Below are 23,582 nucleotides of genomic sequence, written 5' to 3' on the forward strand. Positions count from 1 at the left end.
TGCTTGCCTAAATATGGGACAGGACAGCCTGGATTAGGCTGCTGAGGTGTGAGATCTGGGGATTATTCCAGAGAATAAAGCAAATTTCCAACCACAGAGCCAAATTAAAATTGTACCATGGCTTGACCATAAAACCTCTCCATGAGAGATGTTACAGGGACAAAGACAAAAAATGCCACCCCAGGGTGACATTTCAGGAGGAGTCTGATTGACACTAGAAGAGGAGGATTTGCACTAGAAAAGGAGGAGCAGCAATAGTCCAGTTTGCAGAGGTGGGATTAGCAGCTCAAAAGGACAAAGAACAGAAACCACAACTTGCTACTATGACCAAACTTCCCTACCTGGTCAAGTCCTTGGTGATCCCTGATCAAGGACTGTAGAAGACATATCATGTATTGAGGGCAACCGAGCTGGGGAAGGGGCTGGAGCAGCAGGAGCAGCTGAGGGAGCTGGGGGGGCTCAGCCTGGAGAAAAGGAGGCTCAGGGGGGACCTTCTGGCTCTGCAACCCCCTGACAGGAGGGGGGAGCCGGGGGGGGTCGGGCTCTGCTCCCAGGGAACAAGGGACAGGAGGAGAGGGAACGGCCTCCAGCTGTGCCAGGGGAGGGTCAGGTGGGACAGGAGGAGGAATTTCTGCCTGGAAAGGGTGGTCAGGCCTTGGCAGGGGCTGCCCAGGGAGGTTTGGAGTGCCCAGCCCTGGAGGTGTCCCAGGAAGGCCTGGCCGTGGCACTCAGTGCTCTGGGCTGGGGGACAAGGGGGGCATCAGGCACAGGGGGGACTCCATGGGCTGGGAGGGCTTTTCCAACCTCAGTGATCCTGGGATTGTGGGATTTTATGGGATTCTACGGGATTCTACCAAGATGGCAGAAATGTGCCCCCTCCTCTCTCCCTGTCTTTCCTGCTCCAACAGAGAGGAGTGAAAACCAAAGACAGGAGGGATGTAAATGTTGTCCATTGTTCTTGGCTTTCATTTTTTGCTTGTTGGTCCTGGTCTGGCAAACCTGAAACATCCCAAAATACATGGATACCGTCAGTTGTTTTTCCAGCTGTGAGCAGGGGCTGGTGCTGTGGGAGGGCTCCTGAGCTGGGCAGCAGCAGGACACTGAAGTGCCCTGCCCTGTGACAGCTGGGTCACCACATCTGCAACACTGTCTGTGCTGGGGGCACTAAACTGAGAAATTACATCTATCTCTTTTCAGACTGAGCCACAAACCTTGATAGGGACACAGGTGAAAGAGTAAGGGAGGTGCTGGCTGGAACCCAGCCATCAGCATCCACAGATGGGCACTGGGCCCAGTAGGGTTGGAATATGGGCAGGTTTCCTTCAGATGGTGCCTCTGGAGCTGTGCCAGCCCCGTGTGGCTGCACTGAGGTGCTGTTTGCTCTCACATTGATCAGCAGCAATGGCAACAGGGCTGGGGCTGCTCCTCCACACCTGCTGCAGCCACAGGCAGGGTGCACATCCAGACTGGGATCAGCGGGGATGTGAAGCTCCTGGAGAGCCACTCCATGGGCCAGCAGCAGGGCTGGGCTGAGCAAACACACAGACAAATGAAGCCCAAAACAGGACATTAAATTACCTGCTCAAGATCAAGCCCCCTTAGGCCCAAAGCTCATGTGGTGCTCAGGCAGAGCTGTGCCTGGCAGTGCAGAGGGCACAGAGCCCCACTGGGGTGTTGTGCCCAGGCCAGCATGGATGTGACTGCTGGGGAGCACAGGGGAACCCCATGGGGACAGCTTGGGCTTGGCAGCAACCACCAGGCTCTGCTTGGAGATGCTCCAGGCTTTTGCAGAGCACCCCTTTGCCCCAGGGGTGGGCCCAGCAGAGGACAGAGCAGTCCCAGCCCTTCTGACACCACTGAGCCCCCGGGAGGAAGCCTGGCAGCTCAGGCAGGAGTTTGCTTTGCAAAACCAAATCTAATTCCTGGGTGTGAAACATCCACGTCCCTCTCCTGCCTTCCTCAGCCCTGGCATCTGCACAGGCTCATCCCTGCTGGACTTCCCAGCAGCAGGAACACTTCCCAGTCCAGACCCCTGCAGTGCCCTCAGCAGAGCCCTGAGCAAGCAGTGGGTACTATAATGCTCAGCCCTTCCCATTTCCCATAATGTTTTCTCAGTGCTAAAGGCACTTTATTTCTGGGAAAATGTATTTACCCCTTGAGCTGATGAAAAACTAATGTGCCAGAAGCCACACTGCTGACCCAGCTGTCCCAGGAGCCCTCCCACAGCTCCTGCCCCAGCTCACAGCTGGAGAAACAAGTCCTGTGGGACCAGGACTTCCCACCTCCCATCTGAGCATTTAGGTAGAAGTGAGAAGCTCCTGTGCTGCAGCTGCTACAAGGCTGGGTGTGGCAGTGAGGAATATCCAGCCCCGGAGGTCTGAAGGAACCTTCAGCCCATGGGAAGGGGCTTTCTGCTGTCCCACAGAGTGTTCCTGACATGACACTCCTGTGTCTCAGCTTCTCCACCTGCAAAAGGGACACACGACCATGTCACGAGGTGCTGGGGTGTAATTTGGGATCTGGGAGGGAAGGCAGGTCCAAGGACAGAGCCAGCATCCCCAGCCCTGCCTGCAGCACCCTGCTGTTCCCCTGGAAGCAGCCAAGAGCCCGGGGAGGTTCCAGGTAGTGGGTTCCACCACTGGATCCCTGTGTGAGCTGGGAGCTGGTGAGCTGGAAGGTGTAAGGACAGGGACAGGGGCTGCAGGAGTCCCTGGGTGGGCAGTGGGGCTTCACAGGCATCTTCTGTCCAGCCTACCTGCAGGCCCCCATTGCCAGCTCCTACATTCCATTGCTCTCACAGGTGTGATGCCCCTCGCTCCCTGCAGTGACCCACAAAACCTCCTCCCCCTTCCTCTGAGTTGCACTTACTGGTGACCAAAAGGGAAGCACCTCCATCCTCCATCACTTGCCTGGCTCTGCTTTCTCTTTTGTCCATCACAGGTCACCTCCTCAGACCCCACCACCATGGAAATGCCCCCCAGGAGCCCTGATGGGAGCGAGAGGTCTCCTCCCTCCAGGGAGCTCATCACCAGTCGCACGGGGAGCACCCTGTGCATGAGCTCCCGCAGCGAGTCCATCTGGACCAGCACCTCCAGGAGCAAGTGGGAGATCTACCACAAGCCTGTGATCGTGGTGTCTGTTGGAGCTGCCCTCTTCCTCTTAGGGACAGTCATCATCATCCTGTCCTGCTTCCTGAAGGATGAGAGAAAAGTTTTTAAAATGTCTGGCCCGGCTTTCCTGTCCCTGGGGCTGATGCTGCTTGTTTGTGGCTTTGTGTGGATCCCCATCATCAGGAAGAAGCAGAAGCAGAGACAGAAGTCACAGTTTCTACAGAGCCTCAAGTCCTTCTTCTTTAACCGCTGAGAGCAGCCCAGGACCTTCCCGGGAAGGTTCCCCTCCCCTCTTCCAAGTTGTGCTGATTAGCCATAAAAAGAAACACGTTCTTGTACTCTCCTAGAGGATTTCATCCCAGTAAGTCTCTTCCCTACATGGTTTCCAGTGTCAAAATGAACTTTGTATTTCATCCAAGTAATGTCAGAAAAAAAGGGAGCAGGATTTTCCAGCTGAGCCCAGCAAGGCAGTTCCAAACTCTCTGTGTCATTGGGTCAGTGAGTGACCCAACAGCACATGGTGGGGAAAGCAAAGCTCCCGAGTAACCTGGGCTAAAGCAAAGCTCCAAAGTTACCTGGGCTAAAGCAAAGCTCCAAAGTTACCTGGCTCCCCCCAGGAGCTTCTGCAAGATACCTCAGCAGAGAGGAGCCCTCTGACTGCAGAGTGTGAGCCAGGCTGGTGTGAACATTGCTGCAAACTGCAGTTTGGGTGGAGAAACTGAGAGGCCAGATGTGGTTCATCCAGAGGTAGTGAAGAGGAGAAGCAGGACAAAATAGTTCCAGATCACTTTGTATCAGAAGAGGCCACCACAATGGGCAGTACACATCATCAGAGCTCAGGAGAACCAGACGTGATGCCCATGGCCAGAACATTCCTGTCATTCCTAGAATCACAGAATTATTGAGGTTGGAAAAGAATTCCAAGCCCATGGAGTCTCCCCTGTGCCTGATCCCCACCTTGTCCCCCAGCCCAGAGCACTGAGTGCCACGGCCAGGCCTTCCTGGGACACCTCCAGGGCTGGGGACTCCACCAACCTCCCTGGGCAGCCCCTGCCAAGGCCTGACCACCCTTTGCAGGAAGAAATTCCTCCTGATGTCCAACCTGACCCTCCCCTGGTGCAGTTTGAGGTCGTTTCCTCTTGTCTTGTCCCTTCCTGACCCCCACCTGCCTACACTCTCCTTTAAGGTAGTTGTAGAGAGTTGTCCCCCCTGAGCCTCCTTTGCTCCAGGCTGAGCCCCCCCAGCTCCCTCAGCTGCTCCTGCTGCTCCAGCCCCTTCCCTGTTGCCCTTCTCTGGACACCCTCCAGCCCATCAGTGTCTTTCTTGCAGTGAGGGGTCCACTGACCTGTCACAACGACTGCTGGGCCACTGGAGCTCACTCCATGCTGTGTGGGGTGTTCCCAGGCTGTATTTGTTGCTCCAGAGGGTCAGAGTGAGGAGCAGCATCACAACCATCATGTTCTGGATGTTTAAGGAAGGCTGTTCCCCAAGGCCTGCAGGGCCAGACCCATCTGACAACATCTGTCCATCTGCACTGGTGGTGTCTGTCAGAGCCACCCCTGAGCCCCAACCATCAGCCTGTTGGTGCCACCAGAACTGGACCACAGGCAAGAGAGACATGTTTGTTACCTCCACCCTGCCTTTAATAAATGAGTGCCTGAGACAACTCACCAAGGAAAGCACGGATCCTTCCTGCACGGATTTGGTTTCATTTTGCATTTTCAGCAAGCTGGAATTACTTTAAAAGACAAATTTGGAACAGAAATTCTCAGTCTGAAGAGCTGGGCTCAGTCTGGACAGTGAGATCTGGGTTGATATGAATAGGCCCAAAATGTCCAGGGTTCAGGCACTGATGAGAGGCTGATGTTCCAGAAGTGCTGATCCCATCTGGATCCTCAGCCTGGCGGGACCCCCCAGCACAGCAAGCACTGGCTCAAAGGCCCTGGCCCCTGCTGTGGGGTGAGAATGTGGTCAGTGCTTCAGAAGCAAAGAGAAACAGAGAAGAGGAGACCCCACCAAGCTGCCCTTTGTAGTCTGCACCTCCACAGGGAAGCTGAGGCATCCCTGCTGCTCTTCCAGATGCTGTGGGAGGTGGGGAGGTTGGCAGGGGGTGTGTGGAGAGAATCTGAACGTGTTTGGTTTCAGATAGACAGGGTTTAATAACCTCCCTCAGCTGCTGAGGAGAGGAAGCCCATGTAAGCCCTCAGCTTCCTCTAACCCAATATCCCACATCTACCAACAGCTCCCAAGGAGCACTGGAGGAAAGCACAGAGAATGGGATGTGCAGACAACAGTCCTTCTCCTGGTTGGTGCCCAGCTAACTGCAGCTCAGAGCCAAGGCAGAGGCTGCTCAGCCCCCTGTTTAACAGCCACTGACAGCCAACACAGCCACCTCCTTCTCTTTTGCCCCCTTGTTCGGGTCACTTTGTGCTTTCAGTCTCTGCAACATCCTGGAGCCACAATTCCTCCCAGCTCCCTAATTTGCCAGACAGGCTGGAAGCTCTGCACAGCATCAGGAGACACAGCAGAGGCAGAGGGGCCCAGATCCTGCAGCTGCAGATCAGCAGACAGCCAGCAGGGCAGTGACAAGGGACACGTGTTCCCTGTCCCCCAGGCCCATGCCCTGCAGCTGTGGGAACTGTGCTGGGGCTGAGAGTTGATTCCTTCAGGAAACACGGAACCTCCTCCTGGCAAACTCGGGTTGAACTCCCTTATTTCTGAAACTGGTGCCACACCAGCATTTCTGCCAGCAAATATGGTCCAAGATGCCCACGTCCCAAAGCATTTGGGCTTCCACAGCGTGGCTCACGGGGAGCTCAGGCTCACCTTGCCCCTGCTGCCAGGCTGCCCCCAGTCTGTGACCAGGGCTGGGCAGTGCCATGTGCCTGGAGATCCCTCCACCAGCGTGGGCTGAGCTGGAGGTGGCACATCCCGTCCTGGCAGCTCACACAGCTGGATTAGGAGGATTTGAGCACACACCCTTTGCCCCAGGCTCAGCCTGGCCCTGAGCTTTGTGTCCTGGGGGTGCAGATGCGTGTCCCTGCCAGCCAGTGCCAGGTTTGGGGGTGTCCCAGGTGTATATTCTGGCCCCAGACCCAGCAAACCTCTGTTCCTCAGCCATTTGTTGTGTTGTTCCAGGCTTTGCCTGTTTTTCCAATCCTGCCCTGGCAAAAGGAGCAGCCTCTGCTGATTTCACTGCAATGGCCAGAGGATACTCACCCAAAATTCCTGCTCAGGGGCAGCTGCAGCCAAAAAAACAGATGGACATCAGGACTCTGGAGGGGGAAATCATGGAGCAGCTTGAAGAGCATCCCCAGGGTCCCAGCTGGATGCAGATCTGGGCACAGGTAGAGTCCTAAAGCTGCACAGGCTGGAAGAGGCACCTGGAAATGCCTGTTCAGCCAGGGCTGGCTGTCCAAAGGGATGTGACAGAACTCCTAAAAGGCTTGGAGAGAGGGAGCAGGGGTCCTGCTCTCTGTGCCTCATGGCCAGGGATAAGGAGATGACCAGTGAAATGTTAATATGATAAGAAGTCATTGAGACCAAGAATTTAATTGGATTCCAGGCTGGTCATTTATAACAGGAATATTAGGTTTCATTAAAAGAAAAATTTCCCAAGGGACTTGCATGTGGCTGCTCTGGTCTCCTCTTTGCTCTGTGCCTGTGGGGAGGGAGGGGAGGCTGTGGGAAGAGGGGTCTGGGGCAGAGGAGGGGGTGGTACCCTCTGGACAGAGGGGGCTCACTTGAGACAGAGGGAGATGAAGAGAGGGGCAGGGGCTGCAGGTTTGTCTGGGTGCTGTCCCTGTGTGCTGGGTGAGGATCTCAGGGCTGGGGGGCTCAGTGGACACCTCTGTGGAGGTGTGAGCAGCACCAGGGTGGCACAGGAAGGTGTCTGGCAAGAGGGTGGAGATGCCCAGGTGATGGTAAAGGCAATAACCCAGGGATCAGCTGAGGAGAGGGTTTATCAGGTGGATCTCTATCACTGGCTGCCCAGATCTGTGGCAGGACAGGGAGGGAAAGGGAGAGGAATGTTAATTGAAAGGGAAGTCAGATTGACAGCCTGAAGATAAGTGCAGATGGAATTCCAGGAACAAAGTGATAACTCTCCAATTTGTAACACAGGGTGTAAATCCTGGTCACTGCTGGGAAGGTGGGTGGACTTTGAATCGGTGCTCCCAGCACTGGGAATTCCATCACTCTCTTGAAATGAGCTGGAGCAACTTGGGGAAACAGAGGTGCAGGGTGTCCTGAACTGCTCACAAGGATTCATTAGGAGCTGACATAAAATGCTTGTCCTACTGTGGCCCAGGAAAAGCCCCCAGGGCTGATGAGAAGTGAATTCCTGCCTCTGTGCTGTGGGACCAGTGAATCTCTACCTCCCCAGGATGTGGGAGGCAGGGAGTATCCATGGGTTCAAAGTGCTATTATGGACAACAGATAGAGGAAGAGACAGCAGAAGCAAGAGAGAAGAATGTGCCCTCTAACTGCAGCATAACAGTGGTGGATGCTGGAGAAGTCCACAGGGAGCAGATGCCAGGAGGGACTGGGCCCACGTGTTGTCTCCTCCTGCCACTGCTGGAGTCACCACTGGACCTTTGATCAGATCATAGGGCAGTTCAGGTCTTGGGGCTGTTCCCATGCACCTACAAATCACTGTTTTACACTGCCCAAGATTCCCCTTTGCTCCCACTGAAGCCTGTTTGAATCCCAATGTGATGCTTCGGATCAGACCAAAGAAAAACATGGGTAAAGAGAGGATCAGTTTTCCAGCAAACATAACCATGCCCAGCTCTCACTAAAGCCAGTTTGGATGTGATCTGCCAGCTTCCCTTGGTCTATAAAAAGAACAGGAAATCCATTAAAAAAGTCATTATCTCTGCAGAGCAGTCCAAGGAGGAAATATTTCCCTGCGTCTCAAAGGTCAGCCCAACCAACCAGCCCAGCAGGCTCTGCTGGGGATGACACCCTGCTCTGGGGTGGCTGACCTGCTGCTTCATTCCTGAGCCTCAACAGGAGCCAAACCTCCTAAAGATGCTGCACAGCCGTGTTGCAAACCTCCCTCTGAGGATGCTCCAGAGCCTAAAGGGGACTTGAGGGGACTTTGAACAAGGGCCTGGAGTGACAGGACAAGGGGGAATGGCTTCAAACTGCCAGAGAGCAGAGTTAGATGGGATATTGGGGAGAAATTCCTTCCTGTGAGGGTGGGGAGGCCCTGGCACAGGTTACCCAGAGAAGCTGTGGCTGCCCCATCCCTGGAAGTGTCCAAGGCCGGGTTGGACGGGGCTTGGAGCAACCTGGGCTGGTGGAAGGTGTCCCTGCCCATGGCAGGGGGTGGAAGGAGATTGTCTTTAATGTCCCTTCCCACCCAAACCATTCTGTGACTCCCTGACCTCAGCTCACACTGACTGGACTCATCCCTGGTGCAATCAGCAGATTTCTGCTGCTGGGAATCCACCAACATTCACCCTCCTCCTCCAGGGATCGATGGTCCAGCTGTGGAAGGCAGCAGGTGGCCACTGATGTCTGTCAGCACAGGAATATGTTCCACTGACAACTTCCACCACTCTTTCCTGGCAATAAGGCCAAGGGCTCCTGGGGCCACGAGGGCTGATACCCCAAGTTCCTGCACCCTGAAAGGCTTCTGGTGCTTCTTCCACCTTGGGGAGCAGATGACATACCACCAGGATGAGTTGCAATTGCCCATCCCTCCTGAAAGCACCAGCCTCCCCTGTCTTTAACGAGCCAGGATGAGGGTAATAACTTCAGAGGACTCTCAGTGCTCACAGTGAGCTTGAAATCCTACAAAAACCCCTTCCTATTTGCCACGAGGTGTGAGGCACAGGGAAACTATGGAACCAGCTCAGATTTACACCATAGCACCACTGAGAAAGGCACAGGAAAGCTGGAAGAGGTGGATTTGAGCAAACATGCCCCAGCTGTGCCCCTGAACCCTGCTAAGGGAGCGGGACTGTCACCCAAACCACAGCAGAGTGGGTGGATCTGGTTATTTCTCACCCAGCTCTGGTCCTGCTGTGCCCTGGGTGTTCCAGGGTAGGAAATGCCTCTGGCCAAGCTCAGACATGTGCAGCCCCATGGCTGTGTTCCCTTTTCTGGGGCTGGGAATTGCAGCACCAAGAGTAGTTGTGGTTTTTCTCCTTTTTTTTCCTCTCCTTTCCCCAGCTGGAATATCAGGTTGCACAGAAATCAGCGCCGAGAAAAAAACTGTTTATTGCCAGTGCTCTGACCCAGGGGATTCAAAGCTCTGCTTCTCTTGATGCAGCAGCACTGGTGATGGTGAAACTCCTGCTCCCTGCACTGCAGGGTTTGCAGCACCCAGACCACCGTGAACACTGAGGGGCTTCTGAGACATCAGTCTCCAACCCAGCCCCCATTCCAGCATCCCTGTGAAGGAAATAACAGGAATTCCAGCCTGGTGCAGCCTGCTTTTAACCCAGACAGAACCTGAACTGAGCCTCAACCACAGGGGTGGAGGGGCTCCCAGGACACCACCAAGAAGCAGCTGAAAATATGTGTGTGTGTGTGTCTGTGTGTCTGTGTGTCTGTGTGTCTGTGTGTCTGTGTGTGTGTGTGTCTGTGTCTGTGTGTGTCTGTGTGTCTGTGTGTGTCTGTGTCTGTCTGTGTGTCTGTGTGTCTGTGTGTCTGTGTGTCTGTGTCTGTGTCTGTGTGTCTGTGTGTCTGTGTGTCTGTGTGTCTGTGTGTGTGTCTGTGTGTGTGTCTGTGTGTGTGTGTGTGTGTGTCTGTGTCTGTGTGTGTCTGTGTCTGTGTGTGTGTCTGTGTGTCAGTGTGTCTGTGTGTGTCTGTGTATGTGTGTGTGTGTGTCCCCTCACCTCATTTTCCTTGGTCTCAAAATCTGCTCAGGCCTCACTGGGGTGATAAAACTTTCCATCCCTTTCCATGCTGGAGCATCCTGGGTGTGCAAGAGAAGAGCCAGGAGGGGCCAGGACTGGTGTGGGGCTCAGGTCCCCAGCTGTGTGTTGGGCTGGGCCACAGCCTGAACATCTGGCACGAGCAGCTGGACAACCTGTGTCACCCCTGTGGAAGGACTGGGGGAACCCCAGCTTGCCCAGAAAGCACTTCCCTGGGTATTCATTTAACCAGGAGCCTCCTTTGACACTTCTGAACCTCAGTATTTAACCTGTCTAGTCTAAACTCCATCCCTGGGTGGCTCAAACCCTCTCTGGTCCAGACATGGCCTTCCCAGCACGTGCCAGTCTGCTCCATGAAGGCAGGAAAGAAATTCAGCTTCTCCACATCCTTCTTGTCCTCACAGGCTCTTGCAAGGGGGAACTGCATTATTTGCAGCCTTGCCAAGGCTCAGCAGCCTTGGTTGGAGCCTGAGCTCACCTGGCTGAGGAGCTCCCAGGAGACTTTTACTGCTCTCCAACAGAAGTAGGAGCTGAAAACCCCAAGGGACATGAAACCTCTTGTGCCAAAAGCATCTGAAAGCAGCAGAAAGCAGCAGAAAGCAGCAAAAAGCAGCTTTCCCAGCTCTGCTGGGATCAGTGCTGAGCTGGGCCCTGCAGGTAAATGGGAAACAGGTCACCAGGTTTGCCCTGTGTGTGAGGCATCACCTCTGCTCCAGCAGGACTGGTGACATCTCTGCCTGAGAGACCAGCGATGGGTCCTGGTGTCTCCCAGTTGAAATCCTCACTGGGAGAAGCTGCAGCCCAGTGCAGCCCACTGACTCTGGTTTCCCAAGTGGCCACAGCCACTGTGTGGTGCAGAGTTCCCCCCTCTGCTCGTGGGGATGGGGTGTCAAAGGTCTTTCAGGTGTGTGGGGGCTGCCCCAGCCCTGCTGGACCCGCAGGTTTGGGGGTGTGGGGGGCTGAGTGTGGGCTTTGGCCCTGCATTGTCCTTCAGCAGGGAACCAGCAGCCCGGTGTGGATCTGCCCTGCAGGAGGCAAGGCTGGCATCTGGGTGCACTGCAGTGGTTCTGAACCCTGCCAAACAGGGCAGGAGGGCTGGGATTTGCCCATGGTGGCACTAAAGGAAATGTGCCACCCTGAATCAATAGTGTCACTAGATAAAAGTCACTCCCTGGGTTGGAAAGGAACCCAAAGCCTTCCAGATGTTTGTTTGTCTCCCATTAATGGTTCAGAAGACTGAAACAATGAATTTTGCTCCAAAAGTACTTCAAAAAGATCAGTACACTCTGTGTACCTCTTCTGCCTTTTTCTAGCCCAGTTCTGCCATGGCTGGAAAGATGATGTGAGTGGGAAACACGGGTTCCTGGAGCTGGCCCTGAGCAGGTTTGCAGAAGGATGTGGCAAGAGGGAACCAGTTCTTCCCAGGGGACAGTGAAGTTGCTTCCCAAGTATTAGTAGGGAGCAGTCTGAGAGGACAGATGGAAGTGGCCTGACAACATCTTTGGCTGAAGGGAACCAGCCCCTCCGTGTTCAGCTGCAGCATGTGGAGACAAACCAGGCAAGGAGCCTTCAAACAGTGTGTCCTGCAGTGAAAACCAGCTGAATCCCTGTGCATGGGCTGAGCTGGCCTGGAATATCTGCCCAGGGGTGAGGAGGAAGAGGATGGGCAGCACAGTGCAGCTTGATGGAGCAGCCCAGGGTTGGTTCATGGTGATCCTCAGCCACAGTCCACAGGGCTGAGCCTGCAGTGGGGAAAGGCTCAAGCTGCCAGAAATGCAGCTCAACTTTGGCAGGGCTGGGCAAACTCCCTCCTGTGGCACAAGGGGACTGGTTTCCTTCAAGGTCAGCGCATCCCTGTGGGGTTGGAGCATTTTGGGGTTGTGTCTCAGCTGCAGAACTTGTGTCTTGAGGGGAGAAGCTGCTCTCTCAGCACTCACCTCCCAGGTCTGGGGGTAGGAAGAGCTGCCTGGACCAAATGAAAGCAGCTCAGAGCAATTTATATTGAACTCCTAGGACATCTCTCTGAGGAGGAATGGTAAAACCAGCACCTCTCCCCTGCAGACACTGAGTGATAGATGCTGGGTGATTGTACCTCACATACCCCTCTGGGGAAGGAGCCCAGGCAGGAACAGCACCGAGTTAGGGAAAGCTCCTTTCCCCAGCACACCTTTCCTTGCTGAGCCCTGGCTGCTGCTGCTGCTGCTCTGGAAATCATCCCACAGAGAACAACCCTGCAAAACCTCCCAGCACGAGGGGCTTTAACTCACACTCCTTTAACACACACCTGGGGGTTTAACACCTTCTTCTACTGAAAGAAACCCCCCCACTCCACAAGGCCCTGCCCAGGTCAGCTCAGCCCACCCAGCCCTGGTGCAGAGGGGTCCAGCCCCCCCTCCCAGTGCTGTGTCCAGGGCTGTGGAGGCTCCATGGCAGCAGAAAGCAGGATCTCCAAACACCCCCTGGGAGCAGCAGCAGCAGAAGAAGATGCTCCTGAGGACAAGAGAGAGGTGAAGGAGCTGCATTTCTCTGCCTGCCTTCAGGAAGCCTTGCAGATCAGGCTGGCACGTGCTAGAAAGGCTGTCACTGGACCAGAGAGGGGTTGAGGCACCCAGGGATGGAATTTAGACTAGAGAGGTTAAATACAGAGGTTCAGAAGTCTCAAAGGAGGCTCCTGTGTGTCAGGAGCAGTGTCAGCATTGCCAGGCACAGCTGTAAAACCATCCCAGCAGGTTCAGCTGGCTCAGACTCACAGCCCCAGGAGCTGAAGGGCTGAGCAGAGCTCCCAGCAGTGCCCTGGGGCAGCTCCTCTCTGCTCCTCCACCCACCTCCCTGTGCCATGGGCTGTGCCCAGTGCTGCCTTCCTTCCCTGGGCAGCTCCTTCTGATGGACACACGTGTGGAGCTGGGATTGGGGCAGCTGAGGAACACTCTGGAAGTGCTGGATATCCTGGCCTGCAGTTTCCAGCCATCCCTTCCCTACCCTGGAGCTTCAGAATCCTAAATGAACTTTTAATTGTTTTGTTGTTGGTGTATGTGTGCTGGATTATGGTTTTTAAGGATTCATTATTGCTAAATTCATTTTGCTGGCTGTAGTTACTAAATTGTAGTCAGGGGTCCTTTTTCAAAATCCTTGCTTGGAGCATTTTACTGAATATAATCCTTTGTGTACAAATGCAGGAGTTATTAGTCCTTAGTTATACTTTAAAATTTGAGGGTGGTAAATTGACCATAATAAAAATTGGGTTGTTTTTTTTTTCAATGTGTGGTGGTGTTTTGGATTTCAGATTTGATCTTAAATGATCAAAACCAAAGCAAACCAGAAGCTGCCTCAAATTGTGCCAGGGGAGGTTATAGGTTATATATTAGGAAAATTTTGTTCACTGAAATATGCTCACCAGGGAAGTGGTTGAATCAGCTTTCCTGGAGGTATTTAAAAGACCTGGATTTAAAAAACCCAGGGGTTAGGCTGTGTTTGGGTGGGGGAAAATCAAGCAGAACTGGAAGGAGGGTTGTGATTCATCCCAACCCCAAACACTGCATTAAACTTGGCATAATCCATGAGCACACCAGCCCAGAGTGGGACCCTGAGGGCTGGTCTGGGCATGGGGCAGGTCCTGACCAACCTCCACAAGTTCTCTTGCTCTGCTTTTCATTCCTGGGCTACCTCAGGCGTGGGATGCAGCCTGGGAGAAGATTCTTGGCCTGCTCTGGTGACATCAAGGTGGCACAAGCCTTTTGTGGGGCTGCACACACCTGGGTTGACCTGAGGCCCTGCCATCAGACCCATCCTTCCCACTGTTCTGGAGAGTGCCCGTGGTCTGAGTGGGGTTCCTGGGGTGCTGTGCCCTCTGCCCCACATGGATAATGCCTGGTGGGATCAGGGATCAGGCTGGAAGGGACAGAAGAGCATTGAGGCATCTTCTGCAGCTCTGCCACTGCTATAAAAACTGAGTGTGTGGAATTACAGACTGGTTTGGGCTGGAAGGACATCTGGGTTGAGCCCAAGGTTTTAATGTGTGCAGGTGGAGCTGCTGATGGAGGTTATGATTGAAGACTTCCCTGACATCTTCGGGGAGGAGATGGCTGGAGATGCTTCTCCCCAGGGCAGTGGTCACAGCCCCAAACCTGACAGAGCTCAAAGAACACTTGGACAACCCTCTCAGGGACAGGGTAGGATTGTTGGGGTGTCTGTGCAGGGCTAGGAGTTAGACTCCATGATCCTTGTGGTCCTTCCAGCTAAGAATTTTACATGATTCTATGATTCCTGTCCATCAGCCAAAGAATTTCCAACACTCATGGGCAGCTCCAGAGGTAGGAGGACAAACTGGGGGTTGTCACAGCCTGGGGCTTGGGATACCAGAAAATTCAACATCAGGACAACAACCAGTGTAGGACTTTGGGTGGGTTTTTTCTTCAGGAGTTCTATTTTTACTTCCAAGAAGTCACTTGTCTGCACATGATTTTACTTTCTAGACCTGCATTAGTTTCTAAGAGTAAAGTGACCCTGTAGAGAGATCAGAAAAGGACCACCAGACAAAAACCTTTAAGGTGCTTCTCCCTCTCTGCTGGGCATCCTCAAAGAGGACGAGGGAGGTGCAGTGGTGGAGTCCAAAAGGGCAGAGGTATGTCAGGTCCACACACGCTGTGACAACGTGCTCTGGGACGGGAGTCATTCCTGATAAGGCTGAGAAGCTGCTGTGGCTCCTCCTGGCAGACCCTCCTGTGTCCTTTGGGGCTCCTCCTCCCCTACAACGACACAAAACACCTACAAAATACCTACAAAAAGACAGAGCTGCCAACTGCAGAGGGCTCTTTTTCAGGTACTCCTTCATCACAGCTCCATCAGGTCTACTTTGGAGCAGGTTGTGCAATCAGCACCTTCTCTGTAGAGCCAAAGTGGCAGTCTGGAATCAGGCACTTAATGCTCCAGGCCAACTCTTGGCACATGTTAATGCCAAAATTTCTGGTTTAGGCACCTTGAGCTCTGTTTCCAACCTGGCATGTGCAGGACAACTGATGAACCTTTCAGAGGCAAGAAGGTAAAATGAGCTCACTTTGGTTAAAATGAGAACTGAGCCCAGTGGGTCGTGGCTTTACCTCTCGGATCCCACTGTGGGGTGGAAAGGTTTGCAGGGTCTCCTCAGCACAACAAAACCAAAAAACCAAAAGAGAAAAGAGACCTGGGGAGAAGAGAATGAAAGAAATAAGAAGGAGGAAGAAAGAAAAGTCTTTTGGGGATCAAAAACTGAAAAAATACAGGAAGGTTCCAGCAGGTCCAACTCAGCTGAAGGTGCTGAGAAGACCATTTGGGAACTGAGGACTGGATTTGACAGCAAGGGATGGTTTTTTATCTGAGCACCCACAAAGACAAATTTCAGAGCATTCCTGCAAATGAGGAGATCAAATCCTGAAAGAAGCTGAACTTCCCTCCAGCCCTCTGGTAATTACTCCAGAGCTCATTCTGGGCTGGCAAAGCCAGGCCTGAGAAGGTGATAATGCCTGAATAACAGATAAGTTATTTATTTGTGTATCTAAAGCCTTCATTGTCCAGCCAAGAGGAAATAAAAATATCTGCTGGATCAGGCAGACCTTTGCCATCGGGAGGGAGCAGCACAGGAATGGAGGGCTCGCCCAGTGCTGTCTGTGTGGGCTGGGTGAGGCTGGGAGACAGGACCAGGGCTGTGCTGGGCACCCTCCTCTGCCCTGTGATTGCCCTCTGGGAGATGCACAGTGGGGGTGCCAGGCAGGACCTTGGTGACCTTTAACACCTGGGATTCCCTGGGCAGCAGAGGAGGCAGGGAATGTCCTCCATGGCCCCCCCCATCACCTCACTCATGGATGAGCAGGGGGGGGCTGCCCAGGTGGCAAACAGGCTCTGGATGCCCTGGTTTGGCGAGGAGATGAGGGAGAACACTCCTGATGTGAGACATGCCCTGGAGCCAAGGCCACCCCCAGCAGATACCTGCAGCTGGGCCCTGCTCCAGCCCCTGACAATGACCTTGTCCCCAGCGGTCCTGTCCCAAGTTTGGCATCCTCTGGCCAAGAGATGGGACAGGCAGCTGCCACCCCACAGCCTCTGCACTGACTTGGGATGCCCTTCCCAGAGCCAAGGGCTCCCTGGGAGTGCTCCACCTCCCCCAGACTTTCCCTGTGTGTCAAACATGCCCAGACCAAGGAAGCAGGAGAGGGAAGATGCTCCCAGTGGCACATCCCGACCTGGGAGGAGAGGATGGAAGCCCAGGATCCCACAAAGCCATACTGGGTGTGCAGAGACAAACCAGGAGCTCTGGGGATTTTTGCCTTGTTTGGTGATTCATGACTGCCTTGCTTGGTTCCCATTTTTGGGGTGGGCAGTGATACAGGTTGTCTCATGTGGGACTCTCCAGCAAGACCTGCCTTTTGGAGGTGCAGCAAAGCTGTTGCATTTCAGTTGGTGTTGTGCAGTTCAAAGGTGCTGCATCCCAGTGCCTCAGTTTACCTATAAAGAGAGGGGAATAGCAGGATGTTTCCAGGCTACCAGTGAGATAGCAGAGCCAGTGTCCTGCAGCCTTCACTGGGATCCTTGCACGGCAGGTGCTGCCCAAAAGTGACCCAAGGTGCCCTGGACCCCAAATCGCAGCACACAGCCTGGCTGGGGGCTGGGGCAGGACCAGAGCTGGACCTTTTGGACACACGAGGTGTGATGCACCCACCCCTGGGTGTCCTGAGGGTAGGTCCCTTCCCTGGAGGGCTCACATGGAATGGGATCTGCTCGGGGCCGGGCCACGCCAGGGCCATGAAAGGGTTAAAGCTGGATCGTGTGCTCCCTCCCAATTGCTCTGCAAGGTGTGTTGTGACATTTGTACTTCCTCTTGGCAGCCCGGGAGCAGAGGCAGCGGGAGGGAGTGCAGGGATGCTGCCAGCCCCTCCCTGAGGGTCTCTGTGGGGGCTCCACCATGGGCCCCCTCAGGCTGCTCGGCCGCTGTGCCGTGTTCGCCCTCGTGGCCCTGCTCTGCGACCTCGCGGGGCTCATCTTCCTCCTCCTGGGCATTTTTGCTCCTATAAGCTCCTGGGACTTCTTTGTGTACCTGGGAGCCCTGCTGCTGGCCTTCAGCCTCCTCTTCTGGACCTTCTGGTACACCTTCAGCATCGAGGTGCCCTTCGGGGAGCTGGGTTGGAGCTGAGCCAAACCAGAGGCAAAGCCGGAGTGGGAACTTGCACTCGGAGGAGCAACATCACGTTCTGGGAAGATCTGACACGTCACTCAGCTGGTGAAGAGCATCCCAAAAAGACCAAAGGGAAGGGTCTGATGGTTCTCACAGAATCAACCAACCAGATGGACACCCAGGGGAAAGGTACCTGCAGGGATGCTTTGCTGGTGTTGGGGAATGCAGAGGTCCTGTCAGGGCAGCCAGACCTTCCTGCCAGTGACAGGCACTGCCAGGAGTAACACTAGAGTTTAAAATGCTCTGGAATGGATTGATGATGGGCAGAAACTTGGGTTGGATGAGATGAGTCTCTGGATGAACCTGGGGAGGGGGATTTTGGTGGGAATTGGAGGTTGCTGAAATCTGGGGTTTATTTGCTCAGTTCTTCCCACCAGATGATGTGGGAGTTGAGGGTCCTGGAGAGTTGCTGCTCTCCTGTGACAGCTTTGTGTGGCAGAGGGACGAGGAGTGTGAGCTGTCTCCTGGCAATACACCCTGGGCAAATAGTCAATAAGGATAATCCAGTTCCAGGCTGTTTTTAGCACCAAGCCTCTGTGTAAATGAGGTGAACAAACCCAACTGTTCCCTCGTGTACCCCACCATTCTGTGGGCACTGCTGGGAGGGTTTTGCCAAAGGGGAATGTTTTTCCAGCAAAGTACTAGGGAAAAGCAAGTGAAAGTTGTGTCAGGCAGGCACTGGTGATGTGCTGTACACAGCCCTGTGACAAATGCTGAATACACAGAGACTGGGTACAAAGTGCCATGTTTGAACCTTGGCTTTGAGATTATGCCTTCTTAATCTCAGGCTGCTCTAGAACATACCTGATTTGCTTGGCTGTCACACAAAGGGCAGAAAGATCAGGCAGGTGGGCCTGGGCTGGTCCTGCAGCACGTGAGCAGGAGGGACCCACACGCTGAGCATCAGCAGGGCATGGAGGGGCTGGTGATGACCTGGACACCCAGGGCAGCCAAGAGCTGCCTCAAAGGGCTGAATTTTGACCCCACCTATGAACAGCAACACCTTTGCAAAGCTTAAGGGAGGTGGGAACCTCTGTGTGTCGGGAGAGCACCACTGCAGGGATGGCACCCACCTCCTTGCCAGCACCCCAAGAGGATGCTCCTCCTGTGTTGGCAAGGCTGGTGGAGCCAATTAGATAGTTTTTTAACGTGCTTGGAGCTGTGTGGTACCTAACAAAAGGGAGATGACAGCAGGAGGATGCTCCAACCAGGAGCCACCACCCACAGCCAACCTTCACCCACCACCCAGAGCCAACACTCACCCAAAGAGTTGATGATTTTTCAACAGTGCATGAGACAAAGAGGGGGCAGAGATGGGGAAGATGTCCTCACTGACACGTGGGTGAGAGTCAGAGCAGAGCCCAGCCTCACCTCTCTTCCCTTTTGGCATCTCAGCCAGGCCAGTGCCCCCAGGCAGGTGCCTCCACTGGCAGGAACCTTGCCAGGGACATGATCCCCACCCTCGAGTCATGAGAGGGAGATCTCCTTGCAGAGTTTTTTATAAAGCCTCTCACAACCAATGAGAAACATCCTTTTTTATTATTTACTGATTTGTCTTTATTTCCTGTCATGTTGCCAGTGACCACAAGAGACAGATAAGTTTTTCTTGCCTGTCCCAGGAGGGTGGGAGCTGCAGTGTGGGGCAGGGGGTTTCACAGCCCTCATGCACCAGGATGCCCAGGCCAGGAGTTCAGCTTTGCCCTCCACCGGGTCTCAGGGTGCTTTTCCACCTCTGTGCCCTTGGGACAACCTCCTTCAAGAATTTCCTTGATGCACCTCAGGATAAGAACCTGCACCAAGCATCAGTTGGTTACTGCAGCTGTATATGAGGAAGGGCAGCAGGAACCAACACCCTCCTTTATTTGCTCTGGTATTTTTAATTTCTGGTGCTGAGCCTGTCAATCCAGCCTGTAAAGCTTGGCTGAGGGCTTTGTCACTGTTCAGAGTCTGTCCCTTGCTGGGTGAGTGTCTGGGTGTGTCACTCAGGGTCAACATCCAGGGAGCCCTTGGTGTCACCCAGGGAACCCAGCAGGAAATGGTGCTCTGTCCCTGTCCCCATTGGTCCCTCCTGTCTCCTGGGCCAGTGGGACAGACACTCCTGGATGAAGCTTGTTGGGGAGCAAAGCCATTGGATGATCCATCACATCACCAGGGAAAGTTTGGGGATGTGAGGGGTGAAGGGGATGGTCACACACACGGGACAGAGCTGGCAGCCCTGTGCCCAGACCTCCTGGAAGTCACTGGTGAGCCCACACCCCATTCCATGGAGGAGCAGAGACCTCCAATTCACCCATCACACACCAGCTCAGACCAAGCCCTGCACTGCCAGGGTCCTGCAGACCCCAGGATGCTGCATTCCCTGTGGGATGTTCCTGCTTGCACATCTTCCCCTCTATGACCCCTCTGTGGTCTGTGACAGTCACCCAGCCCATCTGGCTCCAGGCAGGGCCATCCTCCAGCACGTGGTGCACAAATCAAACCCAAATGTGTGTGTGTGTGTGTGCCAGGTGCCTTCAGCATCCTTCACCTCCTCCAGGCAGCTGCAAGGCCGTGGGCACAGGCAGGACATGGTGGCTTCAACTGGAGCAATCAGGCAGGCCCAGCAACAGAGGGGAAGACTCCCACTTGTGGTGGGAGACCATGGGATTTCTCTTGCCTCCCTGTCCCACCTTCTCCCACGGTGAGCACCCACACCCCAGCACCTCAGAACACCAGCTCTGATGGTCTCCAACGTCCTCTCCATCCCAGGGACATCAGTCCTCCCTTCTCCTGCTGTCCCCAGGCCCCAGTGGCTGGGGCAGAGTGGCAGGATGGGTGTGAGTGAGGCACCAGCGAGTCCCTGTCCCTCAGCACGGGCAGATCTGGCCCAGGCCCAGGCTGTATTGACTCAAGGGCTTATCTTTCACCACCGAGTTTTTGTGGTTTTGTACTCGCTGTGTTTGCTCCAGGCTGCTGGGGGTGTTCCCAGCCATGGGCATGGCATAGCCCAGTGCCTGTGGCACAGAGCCTGTGTGTGCTGGGCACTGGCAACCAGCAGTGCCCTCCACCCCCTGGCCAGGCTGTGCTTCCCAAGTCACCCCACTCCCCAAAAACCAGCATCCTCCCGTGTTTCCTACCCTGATTCTTCAACCCCCAAATGCCATGGGAGTGCACTCCAGGAGTTCTCTCTCAGCCCTCCTTGCAGCCATGGCATCCCCCACTTGGCACCTGGGGAGGAAATATCAATCCCAGCAATATCTGGTGTTTGCTCACGTGCCTGAATCTTCCAGAGAGGAAAAAATCCTCCTTTTGTGACTAAATGTTACCAGCCTTCCTCATACCTTGACCTGGGCTGGTCCTGAATATCACTGGGCAGCTCACAGGGTCCAACTGAGAAGGTGATGGCTGCACATATGGACATCCTGGGCTTCTTGGACATCCCCTTTGCACACAGAAAGGTGGGATCTGGTTCTTCTGTGTGGGATCTGGCTTGTGGGAAACGGTCCCCTCAGTCCCACTGTTATGATTTTAGATGCCTTTGTTGAAGAGATGTTGAATTTCTAAGCTTTTAACAGGGTCTTTTAATGTGTTCACATCTCTTTTCCCTGTCTGTTTGTAGGGAAGCAGGGAAGGACGAGTGTGAATGTGAGGAGTGAGCAGAGGAAGAGGAGCAGCACCATACAGGGACTCTGTCGTGCTGCCCTTGCAAAACCACCCCTGCAAACCCAGCAGGACCTGTGCCACCCTGCCCTGCTGGGCACCCTGTCACTGCTCTGGGCACTGGAGACACCCCTTGAAGCATCAGGACCCTTTTGCATCCTCTCCAAGCACCTTGATCTCACCTCCTGCCCGCTGCTGCTCTCTCAGAGGGCCCAGCACAAGCTCCCTGGTGGCAGAGGAGCCTCTGCCAACTGTCCTGACCACGGGCCACAGATCCACAGGGTCCAGCTGGCAGCCTGGAGCAGCTCTGCAGACCTCACCCAAGGGATGGGAGATCTGGTTCAACAGGAGGGACTGCCCCAGGTGGAGCTGAGTCCCCTGGCTGGGGACCCACTCTGTGTATCAGTGCACTCAAGGCAGAGACCACAAAGTCAGACAGGACAGAGGATTTCCTGAGCAAAATCCAGAGCAAAACCTGGGTGGAGGTCTTAGGAATGTTTTACCTAATCTCACCAAGGTCCCAGGAACTTTGTAAGAGGGTCTAAATGAAATACTCAGAAGACCTTGGTTCAAAGAGCTGCAAAGGCCAGGAAAGGATTTAGTGCTTCAGCTGCCAAACCATGGTGGCTCCACATGGGAACAAACTTCCTGAGTGACTCAAAATACAAATCTCAGGTGAGAGGAGACCTCTTGGTCTCCCATGTCTCCATTCTCCTGTGTTCCTGATGCTGATCATGAAGACACTTGTGTAGAATGGAAACATATATAGCACCTATCAAATATATAACAACCTATCAAATAGGTTGTTCAGCACTTTCCTTCACAGATACCTCTTCTCAGCTATTTAAAACTTCACCAAAATTTATTTCTGTGTGATTTCCTGTCCTGGACAACCTGCATTTGTGATAAGTTTTGCTGCTGCCCTCAGTTCTCTCTGCAGACCAGCTGACAGGACAGTGCTGGCCCTCAGGGACTTCTCTGTCAGGCTCCATATGGGGCCCTGATGAAGGAGGGGTCTCCCCACCACATCAGAAAGACCTCCCCAAACCCTCCTGTGGTGCTGGAGATGTGGTTTGGGCCCAGAGAGCACATTCTTTTGCATTCAGTCCATGCCATCAGCTCCACCAGCCATGTCATGGGCAGAGAAAACACCCCAGGGGCTCCAGAGGGAGGGGTGAGCTGGGGACACCCCCCTTCCCTGCTGCCCAGACCACAGCAGGGGCCATGGGAGACTTCATGGGTGGCCTCAGGCCCCCGGTGTCCTTGCTGTCCTCGATGTTGGCATTTGGGCAGGGGGGGTTGTGGGAGGGTTGTTCAGCGTGGGAACTCCTGTTTGGGGAGGAAACAACTTCTCTGTCTCTGGTTCCAGGGACATGAGGCTGGTGGCAGGGCTAGATCACAATCCCTGCCATGGGGAGAAAGCTGGTGTCCCCTGTAGCTATCTAACCATCCTATCCTCCCATCCTGGGAGGAAGGCTCCCTGCTTGACCCCACAGCTGTGCTGTGCAGGTCCCACAGCCCCAAAATAACTCCAGTTTGAAACCCAGGCGTTATTCATGTCCTAATCCCACCCCAGGTAGGACAGGGACCACCTCCCAGTTCCCCAGAATATCCATCAGAGTTGTCACACTCAGGGGTGCCACCAAGCACATTGAGCAGGCACAGGCTGAGGGTGCAGAGCAGAGCAGAGCCTGTGCCAGGGTGTTTGCACTGTTCTGTTCTGTCCTGGGAGAACCAGCTTGGTGTCAGGTCTGGGACTGTTCCATTAAAGTTTCTGCCTTCCTTTTCCAAAGCTGGTTGTCTCCTGTCAGGAGGTGGTGGGGTGAAGCAGGAACCTCTGGCTGCAGTAACTCTGGGAAGGAGTAGCTCTTACACAAGGGAGCTGGACAATGCCTGGGATAAATCAGTCACATCAGTGGGAAACATGAGCACCATTAACCCCTCTCTGGCAATGTGAGGAAGCCCCTCCACAGTGCAAGTAAGCTTTTAAAAAAGAATCTTTATAATTCTTAAAATTTCTAAAGGTGCTGTTGGCTTTCCTGCATTTGCAGCCAGTGCAGCAGGGGACATCAATGAATTCTTTTTCCTTCAAAGATAAAACCATATTAAGAGGGTCTCTGAGATTTTTGCAAATTCCCATGACTCCAGGAGCAGGGCCAGGAGATCACAACATAACCCTGAGATCAGCAACTGTATTATCTCTGCAAATGAGTGCCCTCTGCCCTGGGCAAGAGCCAGCCTTCCCCAGGGCAGCCTTCCAGTCATATCCATCCTGCCCCATATCCATCCACAGGGCAGGAGACAGCCTGCAGCCAGGAACTCTGTCAAGCAAAGGGTCTGGGGGAATTCTGAACTGACCCCACTGCTCACAGGGCCACCTTTGCACTTCACCCAGGGACAGAGCCAGCCTGGCTTGTGGGGGTGGAGAGGGACCAGCACTCCTTGACCTGACAGAGACCACAAACTCCTCCTGCACCTTGTACCCGGGGGATGGAGATGGGGGAACAAGCAGGATTTGTACATCCTGGAGTAACTGGTTCTCCCAGACTGCACAAACCCTTCTGCAGCGATCCTTGTCTGCATCCACCCTGCCCAGGCTGGAGGAGTGGGATGCCTGGTCCTGGAGGCAGTCCCTGGTTCCAGCTGGTTCCAGCACAGCTGCTGAGCTGGAGGGAGTGGGCTCTGAACTGGGATTTAACCCTTCCCAGCCATGGAGGTGCCTGGGGCTGATGGATGGGCTGG

The 23,582-nt window shown here is 54.3% G+C and overlaps 1 protein-coding gene across 1 annotated transcript; it reads left to right on the plus strand.

Moving 5' to 3' along the window:
• The first annotated feature begins 2,946 nt into the window (after positions 1-2,946).
• On the plus strand, positions 2,947-3,363 carry PIRT (phosphoinositide interacting regulator of transient receptor potential channels). Its single transcript, XM_008930815.2, has one exon. It carries the CDS (start codon positions 2,965-2,967, stop codon positions 3,361-3,363), a length of 399 nt encoding a protein of 132 aa, XP_008929063.2. The 5' UTR covers positions 2,947-2,964.
• Positions 3,364-23,582: the final 20,219 nt, after the last annotated feature.

The sequence above is a fragment of the Manacus vitellinus genome, unplaced genomic scaffold (genome assembly GCF_001715985.3).
Source record: "Manacus vitellinus isolate BGI_N305 unplaced genomic scaffold, ASM171598v3 scaffold_24_pilon, whole genome shotgun sequence".
Classification (NCBI taxonomy): domain Eukaryota; kingdom Metazoa; phylum Chordata; class Aves; order Passeriformes; family Pipridae; genus Manacus; species Manacus vitellinus.

Coding starts and splice junctions, on each gene's coding strand:
- PIRT (XM_008930815.2), top strand. CDS start 2,965: ATGGAAATGCCCCCCAGGAGCCCTGATGGGAGCGAGAGGTCTCCTCCC.